General features: G+C 35.0%; 1 protein-coding gene across 1 annotated transcript in view; it reads right to left on the bottom strand.

Moving 5' to 3' along the window:
* LOC149797050 (uncharacterized) overlaps window positions 1–25,113 on the bottom strand; it is a 77,232-nt gene that overhangs the window by 22,936 nt on the left and 29,183 nt on the right. The window contains exons 3-5 of the mRNA XM_089961720.1: window positions 11,166–11,325; window positions 6,665–6,698; window positions 2,048–2,192 (exon numbers count right to left, since the gene is read on the bottom strand). Of these exons, the coding sequence (XP_089817846.1) occupies window positions 2,048–2,192; window positions 6,665–6,698; window positions 11,166–11,325 (339 nt within the window). The remainder of the gene's footprint in view (window positions 1–2,047; window positions 2,193–6,664; window positions 6,699–11,165; window positions 11,326–25,113) is intronic.

Here is a 25,113-nt window from a genome sequence, read left to right as displayed (position 1 = left end):
ATACGTGCAATAAAAAGGCACTTAATTTAATCGTCTGCTGCATCACTGAACTGAGTGTGGCCACATGGACAGTAGGACGGATGTCGATATTAGAGACAAACATTAGCTGGAGGGCAAAGACAGAAAGATATTCTCAGGAATAAAGGCTAATTTTTAATCTAAATCATTTTAGATGTACGCAGAAGCTTTTAAATAATAATAATAATAATAATAATAATAATAATAATAATAATAATAATTTAGTAGTAGTAGTAGTAGTAGTAGAAATATTAGTAGTAGTAGTAGTATTTATTTCAGTAAAATTTAAAATAGATAAATTCTTTCGCTACGCAAATTCAAAAGAAACTAGTCGAGTTTTGTAAAAATAGTAAGTGCCAAATTTGCTTCACAGCATATGTGAGTTGAAACGTTATTTTTAATCAAAAATATATTTCTCATTGAGGTTGGGATTTAGAGCCATGATGCAAAAATTATTAGTTCTCCCGTGAGAGATCGTGCAAAAACACCGAAGCTTCTACCCTGTTACAATTTTTATGTTGTCCATGCATTTTACAAAAAGGTCACTGAATATTCAAACCATTAATGTATAAGCAAATTCAACTGTACCCATAACATTTGCTACCTGTGCAATATATATGGTATGGACCACAAGGAAATTTATATGCATACGTGAATAAGCTATTTAATTGCATGTAAACCTATTTCCCAGTCCACTGCAATTCCCAAATGCGCTAAGGAAAGACCTGTATAGACTACAATCATGGAACTTTTTTTTGTATGGTATTAAAACAAGACACAGGGTTGATTCTTTGAGGAAAATGGGTTACAAAATCTGTCTTAATGGTTTGTTGACAATTGTCATTCCATGATTCATATGTACCGTGACACAAGTTTTAAGTAAATAGTCAAAAATGATTGACCCAATTAAATATTGGAAGGGAAAGAGGTTTCTCAATGAATAAGAATGTTATCATTATTGCAGATCAGTCATAGTGAAAGTAAATTAAAATTAATTGGGCATGTCTTTACTCCCATACTAGTTTCTTTGTATGTTGATCGTTATTTGAATTAAGGTGTGCTTCTGGTCTATTCCCAATGGGTCTTTTTTTTTATCAATAAGGTGTAACGACCTGAAGATTAATGGAGCATATACCGAATATGCTAATGTGGATCGTTGTGACCACTCCTTGTTTTTGTATCTTATTATTTAGCAACATATTGCCAACCATGATAGCTTACACAGATTAGAAGAATGATCATGAATGTATGACGTTAAATTTCTTTGGCATTGGCGCTTTTCCATCCACATGTGTTGTTGTAATGACAAATCAAACATCATACATGTCTTACATAAATGATCTAGAGATTTTATTGAACAAAATTAGCCAACGATATATATATATATATATATATATATATATATATATATATATATATATATATATATATATATATATATATATATATATATATATATATATATATATATATATATATATATATATATATAATCATCCAATGTGCTGTTGGTTCCACAACCAATGCAGCATTTAAATAAGGCTTCACGTTGGTTGGTGACTTTGACGGGTGTTTTCTCAGGTTCTTCCTCCACCAGTTATAATGGCCGCCTTGTATAGATTATTGTGTACTGAATAATGCCGCCGTGTATAGACAGACTATCGTGTGCTGTATAATTCCGCGATGTATAGACAGACTATCGTGTGGTGAATAATGCCGCGGTGTATAGAGACTATCCTGTGTTGAACAATGCAGCCGTGTATAACTATCGTGTGATGAATAATGTCGCCGTGTATAGACTGTTGTGTGCTGAATACTAGCGTTCAAGCCACAACAACAACGTATTTCGGAACTTCAAATAGCATTCAAAAATATTTTGTAATGATCTGAAAAAGAACTATGTATATTCATTATATTAGTTTTAAATCATACATTATCTTGAGAAAAAATAACGAAATTCCCGGTTCGAAATAAACTCCCACCCAAACCACCTCGAAACTAAATGGTTTGGCCCAAATAGGTTTCATACCTGACTGTTGATAGCATGAAATACATCCAGTGGGCTGTTCAGATCAACGCCTTTGACTCCGGGGAGCTGTTCATCATCGTTAGCTTTATGCTCATCAAATAGATCCAACTGCACCGCTAAGTTCTGATCCTGGTCGGCATATTTTCTGTCCAAAAAAAAATTACAGATCAAATACATATTTCATATATATAGTTGAAAACATTGCTGTATATTTACTGTTTTATTATTAATTTTTTGAAGTTTTCGCGTTAGCTTTTCTAATACTTGAACAAATTCATACGTTTTACAAAGTTAGCTGCCCAGAATCGATCAAATTTGGAAAACGTGAACACAGTCTTGGAAATAGGTCTACGATGGAACATGGATATAACAATATTGCTCCATTCATTAAACTGGGTCCTTGAAACCAAAATATTGAACATTTTGTCTCGTTTCATTATGAGTAATATAACTAAATAGTACATAAATCAATTATTTGATGGTTCAGCGCATTCTTAATTCATTTTTAAAATCTCTAAAATCGTATCCTCATATATATATATATATATATATATATATATATATATATATATATATATATATATATATATATATATATATATATTACCGGTGTTGGTCCTACCTGATGAGGTCATATGACCACAATATAATGTTATCATGAAGGCTGTCATATATGAAGAACGCGTTTTTTTTTTAAACAGCGTAATTAATACCTGCCGTGATATATATCTTTCAAACACAGAGCTAATTAGGATCAAAACTACTAATTAGTCATGTCTACCGACTAACTCGTCAAACTATAAAAAGAACATCGGTCTAGTGCACACCTTTAAAAGTTTAGCATATGCTTATTATAGCTACCTACACACATGAACATTTTACTGGAAATAAACAGGATAAATGAAAAGAGTTGCTAAATTTATAGACTCAAAAAATGTATACGGGTTATCCGTGGAAGACCTGACTAGTGTTAGCAACTGCCAGTAGTATCTATTCTACGCAATAATTATATCACCTATGTGAAAACTGATTGAAGAATAATTTCAGAATCAACCTGATTAACCCTGACAGAACTGAACAGCCCTCAGGAAAGTACATAACAAAAAGCAAATTTAAAAAATAACACAACTAACATTTATTTCATAAAGATCACGCACACCCCATCGCTTTAAGTCACAGAAGACAATCAACTCCGCCTATTTAACACCCGAGACTGCCTGTACTGATGTTTTCACGTTTTTCGTGAGTACGCATAAACAATAATACGGAATTAACAATACAATGCAATAATTTCCAACATACTAATGGGAGTTCCCCTTTTATCGATCGATACGTGACTGTGATTGGGAGAGAAACTTACACTGACCCATTCAAGCAGCGTGAAAGGTCACGTTAGGTCACATGGCTAAAAATAAAATCGGCTAAGCAGTTATGTGCATATTCATTCGAAAATAGGAAGTCTCCGCATAGGCAGCCATAGATGATAAAGGAGCGAAGCAGATTATCGCCCGTGGCTTGCGACAGACAATGCGTTAACTCTTTCTTGAACTAAAAGAAACACGTAGATCAAGACCTTCGTATTTCCAGAACCGTTTGAACTCTTTCTCGAAGACTGAAATTTATGAAAGCATTTGTACAGAGAGAGAGAGGGGGGGGGGGGGGGGGGAGAGAGAGAGAGAGAGAGCGGGTGGGGGGATTTTTAAACAACTCAATACATTTGTCTGTGGTGAAGCGCATTTATGTTACGCTTTCCACGCCAAATTGCAACCCACTCATCAGCCTGAATAATCATAAATACAACACGAACAGTTGCCTATGGTTGTAGGAAGGATTTAGAGCCTGTATGTACTAACTGTCTGTTATAATGAGGTGTTTAAAAGAAGTGTTCTCATATACATGTATATGTAACAGTCAATATGGGGTGTTTTCAATGAAACTGTTTACATTCATAAATTTATATATATTTAAGAATCTGTCATGGATACAAATTAATAGTGACAGCACTTATACTTCTTAAATTTACCCTGCATACTTGGACCATATATCGATCGAATAATAAATAGACTTACACCCAGTTGTTATTACTAGGCAACGTGTGTGCATGCATATTTTTGTGAAAGAAGCTCTCTTCGTCCCTAAACGTACCGCTGAACTAAATGTACGAAACCTATGATTTATTTAACGAAATATTTCATTTCCCATACCTTTATCCTACCTGCATACAACATCACTGAGGTGAGATACACTTTGTTACGCTCATTGCGCTTAGCCACAGAATCAAAGGCAGCCAGTGGCGTGTAAAACGATTTCGGTGAGAAAGATGTTTTTTAAGGATGACTTGCAGATCCTTTACAAAAGTAACTCCTTTCCAGACACAATTTTTCAATTTGGTCTACTATAGATCTTACATTTTAGATCAAAGAAAGAAAGATCAAAATTGTATATTTGACTTCTTTTGTTAGTATCCTTCCCTTACTGCTTTGCGTAGTCATTGCTTTGTTTCAGGAAAGGATGACATAAATGTTACACTTTACATAATGTTATAACACGTTGTTTACATGCTGTTATAACACACTATTTTAAAAGCATTAAAATAGCAGTGTACAACATATCCCGCAAAAATGATTTACTGTGACAGGGCTGAACTTTTAGCCAGGGCATACATACACGTAACGAATTAAGAGTTTTATGGAACTATCAACAATGATAATGGAGGAAAATATGACGTTCTTTAAGTTATGTTCACACCACTAAATTACCAATCACATTTCTATAAGTTAATGTTCACATCACTAAATTACCAATCACAGTTATATAAAACCTCTTTAGTTTTGGTTCAGTCTTTCATGCGAGTCATCATTACGACTCACCAACCGTAAATTACTTATCATTTGCCTCAGTTCTTTTTAATCATTCTGGTTTTATTTTCGAAGCTTTTACAACCAAAGACCTTTTCATGAAAGATGACCAGACAACTACTTTCTTCTGGTAATGTGACTTTAAACTTTCATAACTGGAAAACTAGGGCACAAAGTGTTTTTTTTTTTTTTTCTTCTTTTCTTCATCTGGTCCGCATTTAACCTGGTGTAACGCTGTTCGGTGTCATTCATGCAAGCATTTATTTCTAGACCTTCTAAGAAACAGCCTGAATGGGTTACTGTTATACCGCCCTTTCACGTATAAACGCTATTAAATTACGAAAAGATTAAGAAATACAAGCAATCGTATTTCCAGTCACTTCAAATGATTTCCACAAAATCTAGGTTAAACGGACGACACTGTATTAAACTTCATGTAGATTGATTAAGTTGTGTACTTTTGATTTGGCCAAATGTTAGTGAATTGATCTCAGTCAGTGACAAAATTACTCCTTTGTCAACGAGGGTGACACAAAACAAGTCAACGATTCAGTGAATTTGAATCTTCTCATCGTTTCCATGCTACTAATTTGTAAAATCTGACATTGTTCACCAATATATACTGTTCAATGCATATTTTAGATTAAGACGTAATTTTCATCTGAAGGTATTTATTTATAACCCATTCTGAAAAGATATTTTGGAATCCAAAGTGACCTGTTTTAACCAGACATCCGACAAAAGTAGCGTCTTTATCAGAATATTGATACTCTAAAAAAAAAAAAAAACTCATTTATGATAAAATACGATTAAAGGGTGTTTTGAAAGTAATTACAGGCTGAAAAAGCATCGTCAAATAGCCCATTCTACAATTAAACCTGCGTTAGTTTAAATTGGAAGGGAGTGTCGGACAAACTAGCTGTCTAGAAGATGAGAGATGAATATCGTCAGAATTATAATTGGTTCGAGAGGACATAGCTATTATTCAGAGAGGTAAACCAACAAAATTGACAATACATCGCCAAAATTAGGCGCACAGAATTAACTGGAAGAATGTTAAAAATGAAGAATAAAAAGTGGCAGGTAACTTCTTTCATCTAGCTTTCAAAAACGAATTCATGAAAACTAACCGCAATACACAGACTGGCACGGAAATAATTTTTTTCTTATTTACCGCAAATATCTAATAATAAAAGGAGAAAATTTCCAATCACATTCAAATGATGGTGAAAATTACTCTCTCTGAGTTAGGCTTTTATTATTTGAAGATGGGCTCTCTCAATTGCAGAGAATACGTTGCAATAAATGTGTGGGTTACGGCGGGGGAAGGAGAAAGATAGCTGTAAAGATCCAGAGACATCCGAAAACACAAGAATAATCTATAGCTGAGAGATAAGACAGAAACTGACAGATGGAAAGACAGAACAATAATACACTTTCTTTCCGAGCTAGATTTGGCCCATTTTACAAGTATGAATTCAAGTCCGTTTATAAAGTCATTTTCATTGGTTCGCTGAATATCCTTTCAGGTAGGGATTTTCCGGTATTTTCCGGTAGGGTTTTATTGTTCGTACGGTTAGTTACTTTAAACGTTCGACATTCATTCGTGACAGTTCCCATTTTACCATGAATATTGGTTTTCATTATGAAAAGCTTAACATAATGAGCTATGAATGTACAGCATCGTTTATATATTATAACTGTGTCACACAGAGTATAAGTTCTAGCTTAAAATTTTAACGTTTATCCTTATACTTACCTAAGTTGATTTATCACTTCTTGAAGCTTTAGTCCTAAGAAAAGAAGAATTTGTAAATTACTAAATCTTTCCTTTCAATAAATTAAAAAGCAAAGGTGTCAATAACTGATAACTGAATACAAAAGGCGATGCCAGTTAAAAGAGAATGGCATTAAAAACAAAGTGTAGAATCGGTCAAATAGAAACGAAAGTGATGTATTATTTTTTTCATATATTACTAAAATGAATAAAAATGAAGTAAACGTTTAAAAAGCTGTCTACTCGTCTGCAATAGCATGCACTTGACTAAACATTCGTATCTTAAAATACTATCTGTATATAATAAATAGTTATAATAGTAATTGAAAAATGAAGAAAAATATTTGCATATAATATATATATATATATATATATATATGTGTGTGTGTGTGTGTGTGTGTGTGTGTGTGTGTGTGTGTTAAGAATGTAAGACGTTTGAGTAATCTTTATCATTTCTGTAATTTCTATATTTATAAAAATCTGCGGTTTTTCAAAATTCTGTTGAAGACTCTTTTGTTTTAAAAATCAAACAAAAAACAATCCATGTAAAACGAGCACAGGCAATCGTCCATGCTTCGTGGTAAGTTGACAACTGACCTGAAGGAATAAATGAGTAAGACCATAGTAATTTATCTAGCTGATGAATCTAATGAATTGTTCCCAGTTTTCTACCAGGCAGGTGCTCAATTGCATACCATTCACTCAGATGTCTAACATGTGCTCAGTTGGTTACCATGTGGTCACTTGTCTACCAGGTGCCCAGTTGGCTACCAGGTAATCAGATGACTACCATGTGTCGATTTGTCTGCCAGGTAAAATGAAGTATACTATATTGAAACAAATGCCTGATAATGAAGGAAATTTTATATTAGCAATACAAAAAAAGCGCGGAGGGGAGGGGGCAATTTCACCCATGGCGTTGGGCGAAGTGGGCGCAGTCATGAGGGATTTTTTTAAAGTATTTTACGTTCACCTTAACTTAAATTTTCTTAGTATTTCACATTCACCTAAGTGTAATGGGACCAATTCTTCACAAAGTTTATATTTATGTGGGGTAGGGGTGCAGGAGGTGGTAGGTTGGCAACTGACAAAACTGTTGTATGTAGCTCAGTAGGGGCGCCAGTAAAAAATATTGTTTAAAAACCATGAAGATCATTAGAGCATTGCCCCTGGAATCCTCTGTAGGAGCGCCACTAAAGAACATTGCCTTCGGGCGCCTCGAACCCTCGCGCAAATCCAGAGCTCAAACATACAGATTGGACAACTTCAGTAAATCAGATAGCCTAATACTAGTCCTTCGAAATATGTACACATTAAAATGTGCACACCTTAAAATAAAATGTTTCTAGACTCGAGTGTACGTTGTTTTTGGTGTGCAGAGACTCTACATTTGAAATGTAGCCCTCGCAAGTATCAAATCTTCGTCAACTTTCTAAGATTATGTGTATGAAAACATTCTTGCGAGAGAAAGAGCTCTCAAGCTAGGCCATGACTAAGAAGCGATTTGCAGATATATCGTTCTTTCTAGTGCAATTTGGAATACATATTTTCATCACGTTTTTTTTTTCTTCTTCACATTTTCTAAAATGTTACAGAAAAGGGCTCTTTATAGGCATTCAATAATTTGGATACTTGTACCTCTTTACGATGTATTTGACCTCAGTTCTTCGAAGGATCAAAAATTTAATTTAGCTTCTGTAGAAAGAGTGGCGTTGTGATAAATGGGTACGACATAACTGATGGATTGTAAGTGTCATGCACGTGGTAGCAACAATCATAGACATTCTAGCTACGGAGATGTGCAATTTGCCCACCGACTTAGGATCCATGTTTGCCGCCTTGCCCTCTCATCGCGTACACCTTCAGAAGGACTGGGTTTTGTTTTCCTTCGGAAAGTGTGCATGGCAACTCAAGAGTTGTAAATAAAATTTGTTTTTAATTCTTCGTACAAAAACGAGCGATGTCCATTTTGTGTGGTCTCTAGATAATAGCTTTTATCAGAGTTCCTCTCATAGGGATACCATTACACAAGACAGAGCTATAACTGTCGATGTTTAAACCTTCCTCCATAAAATAAACACGAGTGATCATATCACAACCAAAATGCCTTCGTCATACAAAACACTCGATACCGAAATTTAGAGTAAAATGTTGACCCTGGAGGAAAATAAAATCTCCCGACCGCACACACCGTCTCATTGAGCTGAGTGACTTGCAACCTGCATGCAAATCTGTATATCCTTACACCATCACGTGCACTTTGTGTGAGCACGAGATCCAACACATTATCACATATCTCCTACCATGTACGTTACACGCCTGAATTCTCGCTGACCTTTTTTTGTAATAAAATTATTCCTCTGTAATTCATAAACTCAAGCGAAATAGATTATATACTATATAAAGTAAGTATAGCAAAACACAGTTCGCTGATATCACTACAAAGTCACTGATATCACTCCAAGGTCACTGTATCACTCCAGTTTTGATATCTGAATATAACATAACTTGTAAGTAAAAGCTTCAACTTCACGTCTCTTTATTAACAAGTTTTTGATTGATTAACCTACGCCCAGCCCAGTTCCCCAGCCCAGTAAATATTTGTGGAAGACATCTGTCCCATATTTTATACGCAAATTATATAATGGAAGACTTCTGTTCTACAAAATATTAAGGTTTCAACAGAGTATGACTAATAAGTTTCTAACAAATCGCGATCCTACATGTAAGTAAGCCAAAAACTAAAGGGAAGTTTAAAATACAACAGTTGTAAAATGTTATGCGATAAATTATGCATTTCCCTCTGTATTAGCATTGTCTCATTTTTCGGGTAAGTGTACGTGTGTACATCGACATGAAACATGGTATTCACAATTTTAAAATTCTAAACAAATTTTAAAATTCTAAACAAATAACAGCAATGTCGAAAAGAAAACTTTCAGCAATCAAACAATAATACCAACTTTTACCAGTAAGGCTAAGCAAACATGAAAGACAAGTACAATAGTATAATACAGTGATATCATTTGTGGCTTTTCGTAAAATCAAACTTAGATTTTATCTTCCTCTCGTCAAGTTTGTGCTTTGTTTTCCGTTACCTTTACATTCCATATTAAATTTACTTTCTTAAGCACTCTCAAAACTATTTCAAAATTGACTTCCTTAATTGCTAAATTATAAAAAGTTGACTCTTAATTTTAAGACAGTGCAACAAATATTCAATACACACGAAAGTGCACTCTTGAAAACATGGATTTCAAGAGGGTGTTCTCAAATTCGAATAATCTCAGTAGCCATTTTAACGTTTTGGCATTTTATTCCAATCTTCGTGGTGACGGTTACGAACATAGCTTATTCAGGTCGCGACCGAGTTTGGAAGTAGGGCATATAATAATCTGCAAACCAATCTAACAAAATTCATGGCCTTGTTAAGTGTCCACTTCGTATCAGCTAACGCCGCCAGAATTGAAAAATATCACGTCACTTTCAGACTGGTTGGGGACAAATAGCCCGCCTTATCGGGACTTTAAGTGTTAATAAGGGCTTGACTCCCTTTCGTAATTCTTGCTTCTTGCTGTCTCAAATGGCTTTAGAAACCCCGTATTTATTTAAAAGTGGAGATAAGTGGGCCAGATATTGAGGTTAAATTTACTTTGCGAATTAACCTTTTCAAATTACTGTCGTAAAGATATGCACCTTGCGCATTGTAAGCGATTGGAGATGTATACATTGTGATTGATAAAATGGCAGATTAGCAAAATCACGGCCGTTTGTAATAATTTAATGAATATGTGAAATTCAAAAGCGCGTTTGAACTATGGTTTTGTGTTGAAGGGGACTTGAATGGGATTTGGAAAATTGCCTTCATCAGCTAGTAAGTATATTTAATAGTGAATGAAATGAAATGATATAGCCCTAAATACCCATTTAGAGGTCCTCTTGGAAAGTAACGCCACTTTTATTCTCCAAGTTCAAAAACAAAATTAGAATGTCCATTGAACTTAAATCAATTTAAGCAAAGCAAATATCATGATGCTTTAATCAAACGGGAAAAATGAATAACAAGTTTTATGTATTAAAATCTGTCATAAAAGTTTCGATTCAATACCTTAGTGTAAAAAAGGAAGTTCTGATGTGAGAACGATTTCACAATTAGATTTCCCATTAAATTCCCATACTATATCCCATAGCGCCATGACGTTGTTACTGTTAAAAAGTCACATACGGAACAATAAGACCTTAATAATGATTGCTCCTCCCAATAGTCACGACTCACTTGGTTACAATAGTCACCATGTTTAACATCTATATTACTAAATCTTAGGTATCTGTTTGAGTCCAAGGTCCAAAACTTCTCCAATGTTAAAGAGATTTGTTACCAACACTGTAAGGACTTCGTTCATTATATGACTGTATATGTATCCATGCAACTTGTGGTTACCTCAGATGGCGTTCATTGGAGTGAGAATGTCAGAAAACTTACCGAAAAATTCATTGCGGATCCTGACCCTTTCCTCTATTTTTTCTGTGTAGATGATGATGCAGTTGATAAACTCCAGGAGAACTGTCTGGTATGGCACATTTTCGATTGCTCGAAGTTCATCTAAAATCAACGAAAACCGGTACTTCTTCTTCTTGGTAACCTGCAAACAGTGAAAAGTATTCTAACAATTTCATGAAAATATTCGTATCTACATCAGAATTTGTAAGGAAGAGTACAGCTGAAAGGTGACTGCGGATTCGAATACCGTTTATTCGATGCCTAATATAGTTAGTCCATCCGTCAGTAGATACGAAGACGATATTAGAATCATTTTGTGGTTCATCACATAGTGAATATTTCATTTATTACAATTGGATTTGTTTTAATGATTTTGGTTGTTTATGAGGTGCCACCGATGCGTTAGAAGTGGCCGTGTAAACTGCAATTTAAAGAAAGATGACTTAATGTTATATTGTCTCGTGCCAATATTTTAGTACAATTCATGTTACATCCTTCAATCTTTATCTTTTTATTATCAAAATAAATTTGACCTTAAAAACGTCAGCATTTTAATTCGGTCACAGACTTAAATCTCCTTGATCCAGGCTTAAACATAAGCGGACGACACCCTCTGCCATACTTGAGGTGCTAGGCATGGGTAACCTGTGCTGCGCTTCGTATCCTCTTGAAGAAAGAGATTACAAGAAGAGAGGGAGATAATTTGAAGAGGATCAGTTATACAACTATCTACTATGGATCATTTAGAGATGATGTTATTATTTATTTTAAAGAGGTTTTCATGAATCATTCACATCGTAAGACATTAAGCTATGCGATATTAGTAATATTAGTTAAATCAGAATAATTACTTTAAACTGATACCTACAAATAAGTACTTTAGCTGCACTCGAAACAAATAAATTAAATAATACAAACTGCCTGGCGACATAGCAATTTTTAACAAGTAGTGGACGGGGTGATGGATGTCTCATTAGTCTTTTCGGAGCGTGGGTATTACGAGATTACAGAGTATCGTTCTGCTATTTGATCTTTCCTAAGGAAACATAATCTGACATATTAAACTATACAAAACGTGAATAAACTATCCCGATATTCCTTGCCAAAAACCTAAGCTCACAACGTTTTGGGTCAGCGGTCCCTTTTCTGAATGCAGAAGCGCACTGACTTTAATCTGGATTGCGACGTACACGTGTTATCTTTTGCACAGGTCAGCAGCCCCTTTTCTCAATGGACCTTTGAATACACCAGAAGCTCGCAGGCTTTAATCTGGATCGTGAAGTACATGTGTTATCATTTGCACGCTACCACCGACATAAACCATCTGACACTGTCTGATATTTCTGCAAGATGCTGAAAATGGAAGTACCTGCCAAGATTTCTCCAAAATCTGAGATTCGGGTTTATTGAAAGCGGTGGATCAAAATCTGAAAATATAGGTACCAGAAACTGGACATCCTGGAAGCACTGACTCCCGTTACAGGTACATTTGTACTGTGTCGACAGGCGTCTTATTGGCGTCTGAGTTTTTTCAGTCTGTTTCAACACACGAAGTGTTATTTTTTCAGTAAAAAATTTCGAAATTTTATTGCGGTTTAACATTTTGTTTTCTAGAAATAAGCTTATTAATAGCAACTGGAAAGGTAAAAAGAAATATCTTCGTCGTATTTTGACTGAATTCGATTTGAAACTGGCTTGACAAAAAACAGGGATTTCTCACATTCGTACAAGCAAATAGCTGCAGGAAGAAAACTATTTGATATCAAAGTTTCTAGTTTGAGGACAAGCCTAAAATGTAATCTCCCACATTAATGAAGAGACCTAGATATTTTTCACACACCACATCCGTTATCGAAGTGATCTTCCCAATCCAGAGTAAATATAGACGTCGAGACGAGTAATATTTTTTAAAAATCAATCAAAGCAAAAGTTAAACAAAATATATCCTGAAATAGTTTTTTTAAAAATGTACATCCTTAAGGGTGAAATAATTTTCATATTTTTTATTCCTGTATTTTCACTTGTGCAAAATATACCCTTGTATTTTTACATGTGAAAATATAACATTTCCCATCATGCCATGCGACGCTTGATTGTACGTGTCCACAAAAATTGAACATGCAGCAACAAAAATGAGCACCGTGTGAGCTAGAACAAGTAAATAGAAACTGCTTTACATTTGATCATGAAAACTGATCTTTGATAACGAAATTTGAACATACGCCGTTCGTGTCTCTATGAAATTATCTCCCCTTACTTCCTTGACAACAACGACAAACCCGCTGTTGTGCATTGCTGAATCGGACGTGCGTTGTTTTCCAGTGGGATCAAATAGTTTCAAAAATGACAGATTAGGTGAATCCAACCTACCACTTTCTTAAATTACGTATATTTATATTATCAGGCTCAGAAAGTGATGTGACTTCTGAACTTCGATCATGGAGCAAGTTTGGAATATAATAAAAAGAACATTTTCTTTTCCTACGTTAATACCTGATATACTTCATCTTGTGGTACTGAAAAAAAATATACTCTCGCTCGTCAAAATATCATAATTTTGGTACCACACGATATCCGGTATTAAAGTAGGAAAAGAAAATATTCTTTTATATATTAGGTGACAAGTCGTGTCTTCAAATCTGGCTTTTATTAATTGCGTTTATATAGTGCAAAGTCTATGCCTATAATAAAAAAATAACGATACAGATATTTGCATAGTAATCTTGGTATATAATATATACTGAAGATGTCCCTACACAGAATCCCTCCACAGAACTAATCTAACCGGTACACCAGTTATTGTGTTACTGTAAGGAAGAAAACAAAACTTTCAAATCATCGTTTTAAACCACGGTGCGAAGAAATATTAACAAATAATTAGTACGATTTACAATAAACGTCCTAAAAGTAATCCGAGATTACAAAGGTGATAATATTTGTTAAAATAAATTAGAATTAAGTTCCCCCTTTCTTGGAGATTTTTTTTGTCGGATTTTCAAGGCAGATTCTTTAATTAACCACAGGAGTTAAGGTCCATGAAAACTAAATCCAATAAAGTGTTCATTTCGTAGTATGGTTTTCTAATTGATCAAACGTTGTTCCTACTCGTATGAAATCTTCAATCGATTACACTTTGCCGCAAGTAGGGCAATATCATCTCAGGTACTCACTTGTACCGATTGTATGAACTCTAAGCACGAACTGAAAACTGGAGAGCCTGTGTCTGTAATCAAGAAGACTACCAATGAGACAAAAGATCTCTCCAGACAAACCAGCAAAGAAAAGCAATTTCCACCATATTTTAAAAATTAATAAAGACGTGTTTTCATTCAAGTTACCGTTATTTTAACACTATAAAAATGTATGTCGATAACAATATAAATATGCCTGAGAAAAAGTACATATTCACATTGTTCGCGCTAACAGCGAAGTAAACGGGAATTTATGTTCGAGCAAGAAGTTAAAGTTTCGATTATTTGAAGAAAGGTAAGACTTTCGGATGGTATCGGAATCTTCGAAAATTCATATCATACATTGGACATTTACACTTTCTTCAACGTTTTCACATCTAGTAGTGCTTATTTTTGCACAATAAGGACGTGTTTTCAGACTGGTTACTGACCAAATAATCGGTAATCAAAGATTATACACTACCTTACACAAGATTTCTTCTATTTTCCAGACTGACTTAAACCAGTGCCTGGTTTAGAAATGTTATGTGGTGTGACGAGGAGAAATACGGACCCGTTTTTCAGCCGTGATAAGCGCAATTTATTCGTGGCACCAAATCGATTCTGTTTGAAGTGCTAAGAATACTTTAAATCTTGTCCTCAAATTATTTGATACAGCGTACAATGTTTAATTTCCTACCTAGAGTGCTTAAGGATCAGATCCTGTCAATATATCCCAACAAATTCCATCTTTAGAAGCGATTTTGACAGGTAAGAATTCAGCCCCATTGATACTAAATCTTACTTGAACCGGGGCACCTGCGAACAAGCCATGGCGGATAAGAGTCCATTAATATGAAAAAATCCAGCACAGCCATTTATAGGAGAACTCTTTATGGAGTAAAGCAGGGGAAAATCATGCTTCTATAAGATCTTGATTAAATATCGTATAGGAGCAAACAAACTCAACTAATTATCATCGTATGATGTCATAATTAGAAAGTGTATTTCATTACATTCGAATTGAGATGATCTTCATAGTATGTGTAAGCGAACATTCGTAAACACAAGAAAGAGATAGAGGGATTCAACTCGGGAAGAAAGACTAATGTACGTACAAATTTTTAACCAGTTCAATAAACAGGTTGTGTCCAGTTAATAATGATCTTGTAAGACAGAATCTGGAATATAGTTAAGCTTTCAATTCAGCATATATTGTTATACTCATAGTTGACTGTTACGCAATCCCTGAATATTTAGTGGATACCACAATAAAAAATTATTGCAGCCCAGTCTTCACATTCGTTTTGAAATCATAATACAATGCATAATGGGACTTCCTAAATACAATAGACGATAACAGATAGTGCTCCTGCACGAAAACAAGTTATGCAGTTAGTTGAATTAACGTGGTTTTCGTACTGTTGTATATGCACCACGGGTTTATGACTGCACAGCAGCCTGATAATTTATCCTGGGGGAAGGAATTAGTGCCTCATCCCCCAGGCGTTTATGTGCACAATGTGCACTGTTAATTATCCTCAGCCGGGAGTCCAAATTGGACCCTAACGGTCTGAATGAAGGGCTTTCATGAGTGGGACTGGACCCAAGCACTCATGTTCTTAAGGAAATTCTAGTTTACCAATCAGTGGAGTGTCAACCAATGCAGTATGCAACGCTAGTCGTGATTGCTCGGCAACTATGACATCACACTGGGACACCTGTTTTTTTTAGCGAGTGGAAATCTTTCCACATCTCCGCTCATTTACGAATGTCCGGGAGTGGCAAGGGAGGAAAAGCAGTCCGGTCCGCACGAGAGTCACTGAACACCAGCCCGTACTTAATCAAATTTTAGTCCAGTTATTTAATGGACCCTAACATAACTAATAATGTGTAGGCCACCTGTGCAAATGGGTCAAATCCAAACAAGTCTCCTAACAATTCCAGTAGTACTAGTACATAGTGTACATGGTAATTTCCCTAATAATTTCAATTCGATAAATGTCTAAGCGACATATAAAAAGTTGAGTCACTATTAGGTAAATAAGTTTTAATTTATTCACTAAAAATGTTAGGGAATGAGTTTAAACAATGCACATTGGTGTACAAGTAATCACACTTGACACATTGTGGGGTTTCAAACGGGAACGAGACAAAGGTAATACATAGACTATGATCGTATTGATTCTCTAAATGTGTCGTTCGTACATTTTGGAAACTTGACACATCTACAGTATTTTTGACGACATCTAACTTATTCTCAAGGAGAACGTCAGCAGTATAGCAGAATACACAAACGATCAAAATGTACATGCTGCGGAGTCCTTGTATTATGTTTCGACGTTCTATGGGTTATTGGGAACGTTATGAAGATATGCAATCTCCCATGTGGTTACAGGCTAATAATGGGTATGCAAGTCTTACAAGACATTGGCAAAAGCGTTTATCTTTATTTGTCAGGTTATATGCTTAGACACATACTTATTCTTTGCTACAAATTTATCTGATGCTATCGCAAAGCATCGTTCAGTGTTTGAAATCGACTATTGCACGAGAGAAAGCCATTAACCGTCCATTAAAACTGCACCATTAACATTAAGACCGGTGATTTACTGCGGACTCGTTGCACAGTTTGTAATAATCAATCTCTGCGCCGCGCACAGATAGGTGATTAAGGACAGTTGTGAAACCGGATTGCCATAAATCTGTGGATCTAGCTCCAGCAGATCTGCCTTCCTAATAACAGCAATTTGGACTCTTTCGAGATGTAAAAACAAAATGCCAGGGTTCATAATTTACTGTCATTTATCAACAAATCATGATACATGACAGACTTTTTGACCTCCTAAAAGCAATTTAGAAAACATTTGTAAGTTCAGTCAATCTTTAGTTTGGTTGAGGTGAACTGGGTAAATAAAATCGATCGAGTAGAAAGATTTTTGGTATAGACAAGACCATTTAAATCTCTTAATTTATTTAGAAACTATAAAAATAAAAAATTAACATCATTCCTTCCTGGAAGCCTGTGAAACATTGCATTGTCGAGCCAAGCATATGTACAAGTTTCATCACTAATGTGGATTTGTTTAGCTTTGATATATACTGAATCTGTTCAACCAAAAAAATGCCACGTCGTGAAAATAAAATTTCAACTTATTATTCCATTTTAGGCTATATCGTTAATTGAGAAACGTCTAAGTTAAATGCCTATTTTTCTCCACGGAGTATGATTTTGATTCCTCCGGTTTTAAGATCCCTCTACATGCAAAATCTCACATCAGTGCGTCAAAACGCCACGAAGTACTTACTACATTGAAAGGGTTTATGGATAATGTGTGTTATTTGGATCGATTATTTTAAACCCTAATGACTATTAATCTATCTCGTTTGTACTTAATAAGTCTCATTTCTCATCTGAAGGTACCCCTAACTCCAAAACTGCGTATAAAATGATTTGCATATTTTCAGCTTGATCAGCAACTACTAGGGACCGATCATTTAATGTGGGGGGGGGGATGGGGCCTATGCCGTTTTTATTTTCAAATTCGTGCCATCAACTAGCTTGAAAAATGTTTGTGCTATGATTTATAAACAATAATTACACAACATGATACTATATTTTCACGTTTTGATCAAAATTGTGAACACGAAAAACGTAAATAGAGAATCATATATAACGTAATTTTAGTAAATGTATTTAACGGTATTTATTTTTGTTATTGATGCTATTTTGTTTGATTTAGATTTCATGACGCTCTCTAACAGGACCACCCGTTGACCGCAAACATTACTGGTAGTACGTTAATTTCCATGTGGGTTTGACTATAGTGTTTAGAGTCAGTAACCTTGAACCATACTAGATATTGAGCGATTATATATTTAACTGAGACCTCCCGACAGTCCACGATTTATTGCTAAGTAATCATCTATTCACCGATTTATGATTTCTCGTAGGATAGTATTTAAAATGATTTTCGTATGGATTATTCATTCAGAATAATGTATTTTAATCTGAGATTTTTTTCTCTGAAGTTGGCTTCTAACAAGTACATTAAATTTCAAAGTCACGAGCATATATTTTAAGATAAAGTGCCGCGTAATAAGTTTATGGTCAATCCACCTACTTTGAAGCCATTTTCATTCACGTATAAACCATTCATATTATATCAAAATTCAGTCTTCTTTATATGGGTACTTCCTATTGGAATTCCGGAATAGGGCCGGGATTCATACAAAGCTTATACTTTGTTACTTTAACATCCTCTAAACAAACAATAGCTACTCAACCAACCATCATCTCAATGCAACAAACGCACTAATAAAATTAAATATTTCAAAATATATTGAGCATTTATATCTCCAACTAGGTCAATTGCCTGTCCTATGACCGGAGTTTTAAAAGAAAAGTGAGAAGAAAAAAAACTACAAATAAATTAAAAATTGGAATAAACGAATTTTAAAGAATGTTTATACGCAAAAATAAGAAAGAAAGTTTTTTTTAAAGTGTATGCCGTCGCAAGTTTCGAAACTCGCGACCTCTCTTCTTTGGCACGCATTACACACAGAAGGAAAGACAAATTTGAGAGTTCATTATTAGCTCGAAGGTCTTCTGCAATACGAATCCAATATAATCAACAATAACCACAAAGTGTAACGAATATAAAAATGGTAAATATTTCCTGAATATGAACATGCGTTACTGAAAAGATTTCTAACATATTCCCGTGAGAGTGTTTGGAGACTGAGGTGAGTTTGGCTTAGCAAACTGACTCCACCTTCTGGCTGAGTCACAGTATCACCATCTCAGAAACAAGATGGACATGTTTTGAACAGTTTTGTCATCCGCAAATGGTATCAACACACTCAACCAGGGCGTTGTCGCCTTTACAATGTCACGAGAAATTAGGGGGAAAAATGATATATATGCTACTAATCCGTCTGCAATTAGAGTATTCATTTTTATGTTTCCAAGCACTAATCACAGTTACCAATATTGTTTCTAGATCTGGATTGTTTGGTACCAATTACCCATATGTTCTGGATCGCTCTTTATCAAGCGTCTGTTTATGTTTTCACTACTACGCAATAATCTCACAACACCAGAGATCAATCACTACAATTTCATGTGTCGATAGTGAGGGTCTTGGATTTTCTTTCGAACCATGAGGTTTTTTTTCCTTTCATCTGAAGATAATTTGTTGTCTCAGTTAATATGATGGATATAATTAGTTTCATGGCAGGAATATTGTATGAACTACTTTGGGTCTTTAAATTTAAATCTTCCTTGAAACATTTCTACCCCATCTTCATTTCCATGATTGCCCTCGTTTAACTGATCTAGTTTCAGATGAAAACCAAAGTAAAAGAAGGACCATGTTGAATCTATCTGGTTTCATTTTTAAGCGTAGCTAGTAAACCAAATGTGGACGTGGTACCAGCAACAGCATGCCGGTCCGATTATAGTATGTGGAACATTACAGACGTTTGCAATTTCAAACCAAGTCGGCATCCAGAATGTTATTTTACTTTATTTGTATGGTATCGTATAGTGATTGAGATAACACACATCATCTTCCAGGAAGTGAATATAAACTCACTTTTTACAATTAGGTGTCTCGGTAAATTGATATTCTCCCGGTTGACTAACAAGAACTTGACAACGTGGAATTCGACAATCTCTTTTGAACTGTGTAATCCTATACTTTTGTCAATAGTTCACTTAACACAGGACGGATTCAAGCAAGATGGCTGCATATAATCACGTCTGTGCTTAGTGTTCATACAGGGTCATTTTTTAAGTCGAGATTTCTATTAGAGTGCTTTTTCAAACGAATTTCGTTCTTCTCTACAGAATTTCCCGTTTGACCCACTTTACGTCTGTACTGCTGCATTAAATTCCCTTCTCTCACTATTTTGGACAAGCTGCCTTTCGAAGGTTTTACTGTAGGTTTTGGCGCTCTGGGGGACGAATATTTGCTCTGTGCAAGCAAAACTAGGAAACTAGGACGTCTGAGATAATACAAGGTGAAAATGAAACAATCCATGCACATGTCATCTGTGAGCGGTGGTTGACACAACCAATGAAGGATATTTGTAAATAATGAAGTAGACAGATAGTCGGCTGGGGTATAGTTAGCTTCAAGGCAAATCAACCTAATGTATGGTTACAAGTTACGTATCAATGTATCTTATGACGGCAAGTATGCAGCAGGCGGCGACACGGAGAACAATCACTAATCTGGGTGTGTCCAGACTATATCTGCATAGAAAATTTGCAAATATCACTATTTGAAAACGCGCGCTCCATATTGCTGCCATATGAACGTTTTGAATCCTGGGTCATAGAAAAACTAGTCCATCGTCTCCAGGTATTTGAACACCAGCACATAGACTGGATCACGCCTCACTTTTAAAATCGAATCAGAAACGAAGGGAACAGAAAGACTATGTACGGCGGCTACGATGTGCTTCATTGAGACATATCGGTATATTGTGACCAGCCGCATGCTATCTTGTAAAATGCATGATTTTCTCTAGGGTTTACCACCAAATTTAACTCACTGTGAGAGGTATTGTGAAAATTATGCAAAATCAACGCCCCCTTGCGGAATGTTTATATCAAGAGGATACATTTTGATCCCTACCATTGAGCATGTGCTTACATCATCGATATTATGACGTCATGATATACATTAAGCAATACGACTTGGCAAATACACAACTTCACTGATAGTTATAGGTTACTGCATTTGTATGGGAAAATATGAACTAGTTTTTCTGATGATATACTACACGACCTTGGAAATGCAGTATATCCATCCGACAAAACTAGTTCATATTTTCCCATACAAATGCAGTAACCTTTTTATTATATGTTCATTTTCTTATTCTACCTAAAGATTAATTATATAAACATAAATACACTACAAGAAACAAAGTAACTGAATGTATACCGTATTCCAAACTAAATACACAAACGCAGATTTATCATTACATAACAACAACATTATTATCGCGCACATAACCCCGCCCAGATAAAGTTGAACTTAGTCGCGCGTTAGACAACTTTCGAAATAAAATGGCGTTTTGGTGTACTTAAAATTGAAATTTGGAGTCATAATGTGAACGAATGCGCATTGTAACAACTTTTCCATTTGATCTGAAATGAGTAGAGTTTGGTATTTTTTGTTGATTCTACGAAATGTCGTCATTATGGACTGGATTTATCTGTGCAAATGCTACATGAAGTACATCGGATTTCAACAGCGTGTTGTCATCTGCAAGCGTATTTCTGTTCCGTCATTGAATGCTTGAAATCATAATCTGGGACAAATATGCAGTCTTTCAATTGCAATTATCAGAAACACGTTATGGAATATAATGTTGATATCATTTTGAGTGCAGTAAGGAGGATGTAATTGCACTTGGAATATAGCCGAAATTACAGTACAATTTCGAAATGTGTAATCAAGCTTGAGAACCCATGATGTAGCTAATGTAATTTGGATTTGCAGAACTAAGAAAGTACATTTTGAGGAAATTCAGAATGTAAAACTAAGTATATTAGATTGCCATTCTTATTACATGCTAAAGAAGACAGTTTATGCCTGATCACTTGCATATTATTTGTAAGGACCCTGTCTGGCGTCTATAGCTAGCCTAAAACTGAAACATTTTATTAAAATGGTTAACGCGGACTGTGGCAAAGCAGCTCGTTTGTGGCGGTCCACGAAACATCTGCTTTAGTTCATTCAATTGGTTTACTTTATCCACAGACAAATAAAATAAATCAAAAGTGATTGCGTCCCCATCCATTGTTTGTTTACAATAAAATTTTGTTCCATTATTCACGTGAATTCAATATGAACTGCACGCGAGTTCAATATCGTAAAATACTGCATGATTCTGACGTATACAGAATGACTATACAATAAATGGCGTTACATTTCGGTGAGACCACAGATGGTTATCATTCTCCATCCTAGTGAAAGCACGGAATCTCCGTACTTTTTCCCATGATGCACAGCGCAGATGTAAGTCAAGTCTTTTGATGAATGCACAAATTTGATATGACCAGACAAAGTCGCGCCAATAAGATTTTTACGATGGCTATTGGTGCAGCCATGCTGGAGGTCAGATTATCACCGATTTCATTTATAACTATCTAGACATCGTATGAAAGTTGTCAGTGAAACCCCATTCTGATATCATCATTCGTTCTGGAGAAGTAGTAATAACAAGATTTTCAAGCTGGCCGCCATGGCGACCATAATATATATATTGGATTATTACCATATGCGAACAACGCTCAGTATGGCAGTCAAAGCGAAACAGACTATTTCAATCAATCAAATGCAAAATAGACGTAATTCATTGTGCAAACGTTTTAACATTTCCACTGCATTCTCCTATAACACTTACGTGCATTTTACAATGTACTAAATCATGTAGACTGGAGAAGCTCAATTTTTGATAGCTTGTGTAATACACCTTAAGTATTGATCAAATAGATTTTATAGCTATTAAATAAATACCCCTGTAAATTTAAAACCCCTTTCTCACCCTTTTTTTTTAATGATAGATTTCCTCCTGGACGGCAGAGAATTGCACTGCTACATTATATATTAAACCTATGGCTTCTTTTCTGCGTGTGCAACTAATATTTGCAAATTACAGTTCGCTACGAAACTGATATTTAGAGTTGAGACGGGTTCAATGATCACGCGTCACAAAGTATATATATATATATATATATATATATATATATATATATATATATATATATATATATATATATATATATATATATATATATATATATATATATATATATATATATATACTTGTTATGTCTATGTAGCGGTATCAGCTTCGCCATGATGTTTTCTTTACTTCTTTATTCTTTTTCTTAATTGTTTTTCTTCGTTAGATATTCTTGGCTTAAAAAATGTTGAATTTGCCTTCCTAATTTGATCTAAGACGTTTATTTTCGTGCCACTAAGCAAAATTATAAAAGGCATCGCGTTAAACAGGTCTTAAAAAAAAAAACCACAGTAAAAGTAAATAAAACCAGGGCTAATTAACATCAACGGCCTTAGCCTATATATGCATGGTTCCAGTAGTTCGACCCCTGATGTTACTATAAGAACGAATCCAATGAATTTCCTAATAGCTCTTTCTAAACACTGCATTACATACTATATAGGTTCGTGTTTAGATAAAACGACGTAAATTGGCAATATTTCTCTATAAATAAAACAAATATGTCATTGTCTAGTTTATCACAAAAGCAGCTTATATTATGTTAATGTGTGTTATATTTAATACAATAAAATATTCACCATCAATAGATTAAACAATTTCTATTTTTATCTGTGTCCTACAGTATAGAAAGAATAACTGATTTATCGCTTTCAAAATCCTGCAATGGAAATAATACGAAGATTGACGACACTCGCGTGCAAATGAATCATATCTAGAGGAACATATTTTCGTTCCATTTTGTACTATTCATATCAATGAGACGAGTAAAAACAAAAATTGGAGATTTTTAATTTAACCTCACTGATCAATTTGTCTTGAATTTCCTCAGAGTGAAAGTATATGTTTGGAAAGGAAAACGAGTGGATTACATGAAAACTTGAGTACGAAAGTATAAACCACATTTTAAATACCCGTCAAGAGAAGAGCTGGTGACACAGTTTTACACAACTGTCTGCAAGATTACCTGGATACTTTAGGAGAAGAATTTTCTATTTCCAATGAAGGGGGGGGGGTTGCAATGATCAACCAATCCAGCCACTACCACCACCACCACCACCACTCAAAAACAAACAAACAAACGTGTACTTGAACGTGTAATGCTTCATAAAGAACCTGGACAAAAAATTTGTGCTGGGAACGGCTTAATGAGCTGTAAATATGCCCTGTCATCCAATCCAAACCATTTTCTTGCCAGAGTTAATATTAGTACTCAAATAGAGAAGAAAACTTTAGTACATTAACATACACGGATTTAAAGTTAAATGCTATGGAACAAAGCTAGTGCGTGTATTGTCGTACGTACTCGCTTATAAGTCGATGAAAACCGCAACCAACAAGGATCCTGATCTGTCGTAGCACAGTACGCACGTAAATCACGGTATATGTTGTTTGTTCTACTGATTACTGCTAACAAACTGCACAGACCCAGATCTGCTGTTGCATATTGCGCCTAATGATCTGGGTCCGTGCAGTTGACAGTTGTACGGACTTGTGAGTACAGACAGTGGATACAGTGAATTCATGTATTTTATGCGAAAATGAAAGAAACGGATCCTAACAGCTGATGCGTACACGACTGTACAGGTGATTTTGTGGATGTGACACGTCCTGGGTTGTATGCAGTCACTTCGTCCTAAAGTTATGATTAGAATACCAAATTATATTTTTCTAAAATTAAGTCGGATACGGTTCTCAGATTCCAATGTCTGTGCAGGGGATGTTTATGATGGAAGAGAGAAAGAGAGATGGGAATAAGCGATTATAGCTATTCCATAGAAAGTAGATAAGCTTATTTATCATATTAATAGGGTAAGGGCCAACAGAAGTGACTGTCATTCCTGAACGATGAATACACTGTTTCATACATATTGATGAGAGATGAGTTTACATAATTTCGCTTAGCTTTACCTACGGACTAACATAATTTTAACTGTAATGGAAAATTCGATAATATAAAAAATGGCCATAAATTCATTAAAATTGACATCAATAAACAT

The sequence above is a fragment of the Sinohyriopsis cumingii genome, chromosome 6 (genome assembly GCF_028554795.1).
Source record: "Sinohyriopsis cumingii isolate HCF-2022 chromosome 6, ASM2855479v2, whole genome shotgun sequence".
In the NCBI taxonomy this organism is placed as follows: Eukaryota; Metazoa; Mollusca; class Bivalvia; order Unionida; family Unionidae; genus Sinohyriopsis; species Sinohyriopsis cumingii.
The sequence above is the reverse complement of the archived record's forward strand: the minus strand, read 5'-3'. Positions and strand labels throughout refer to the sequence as shown.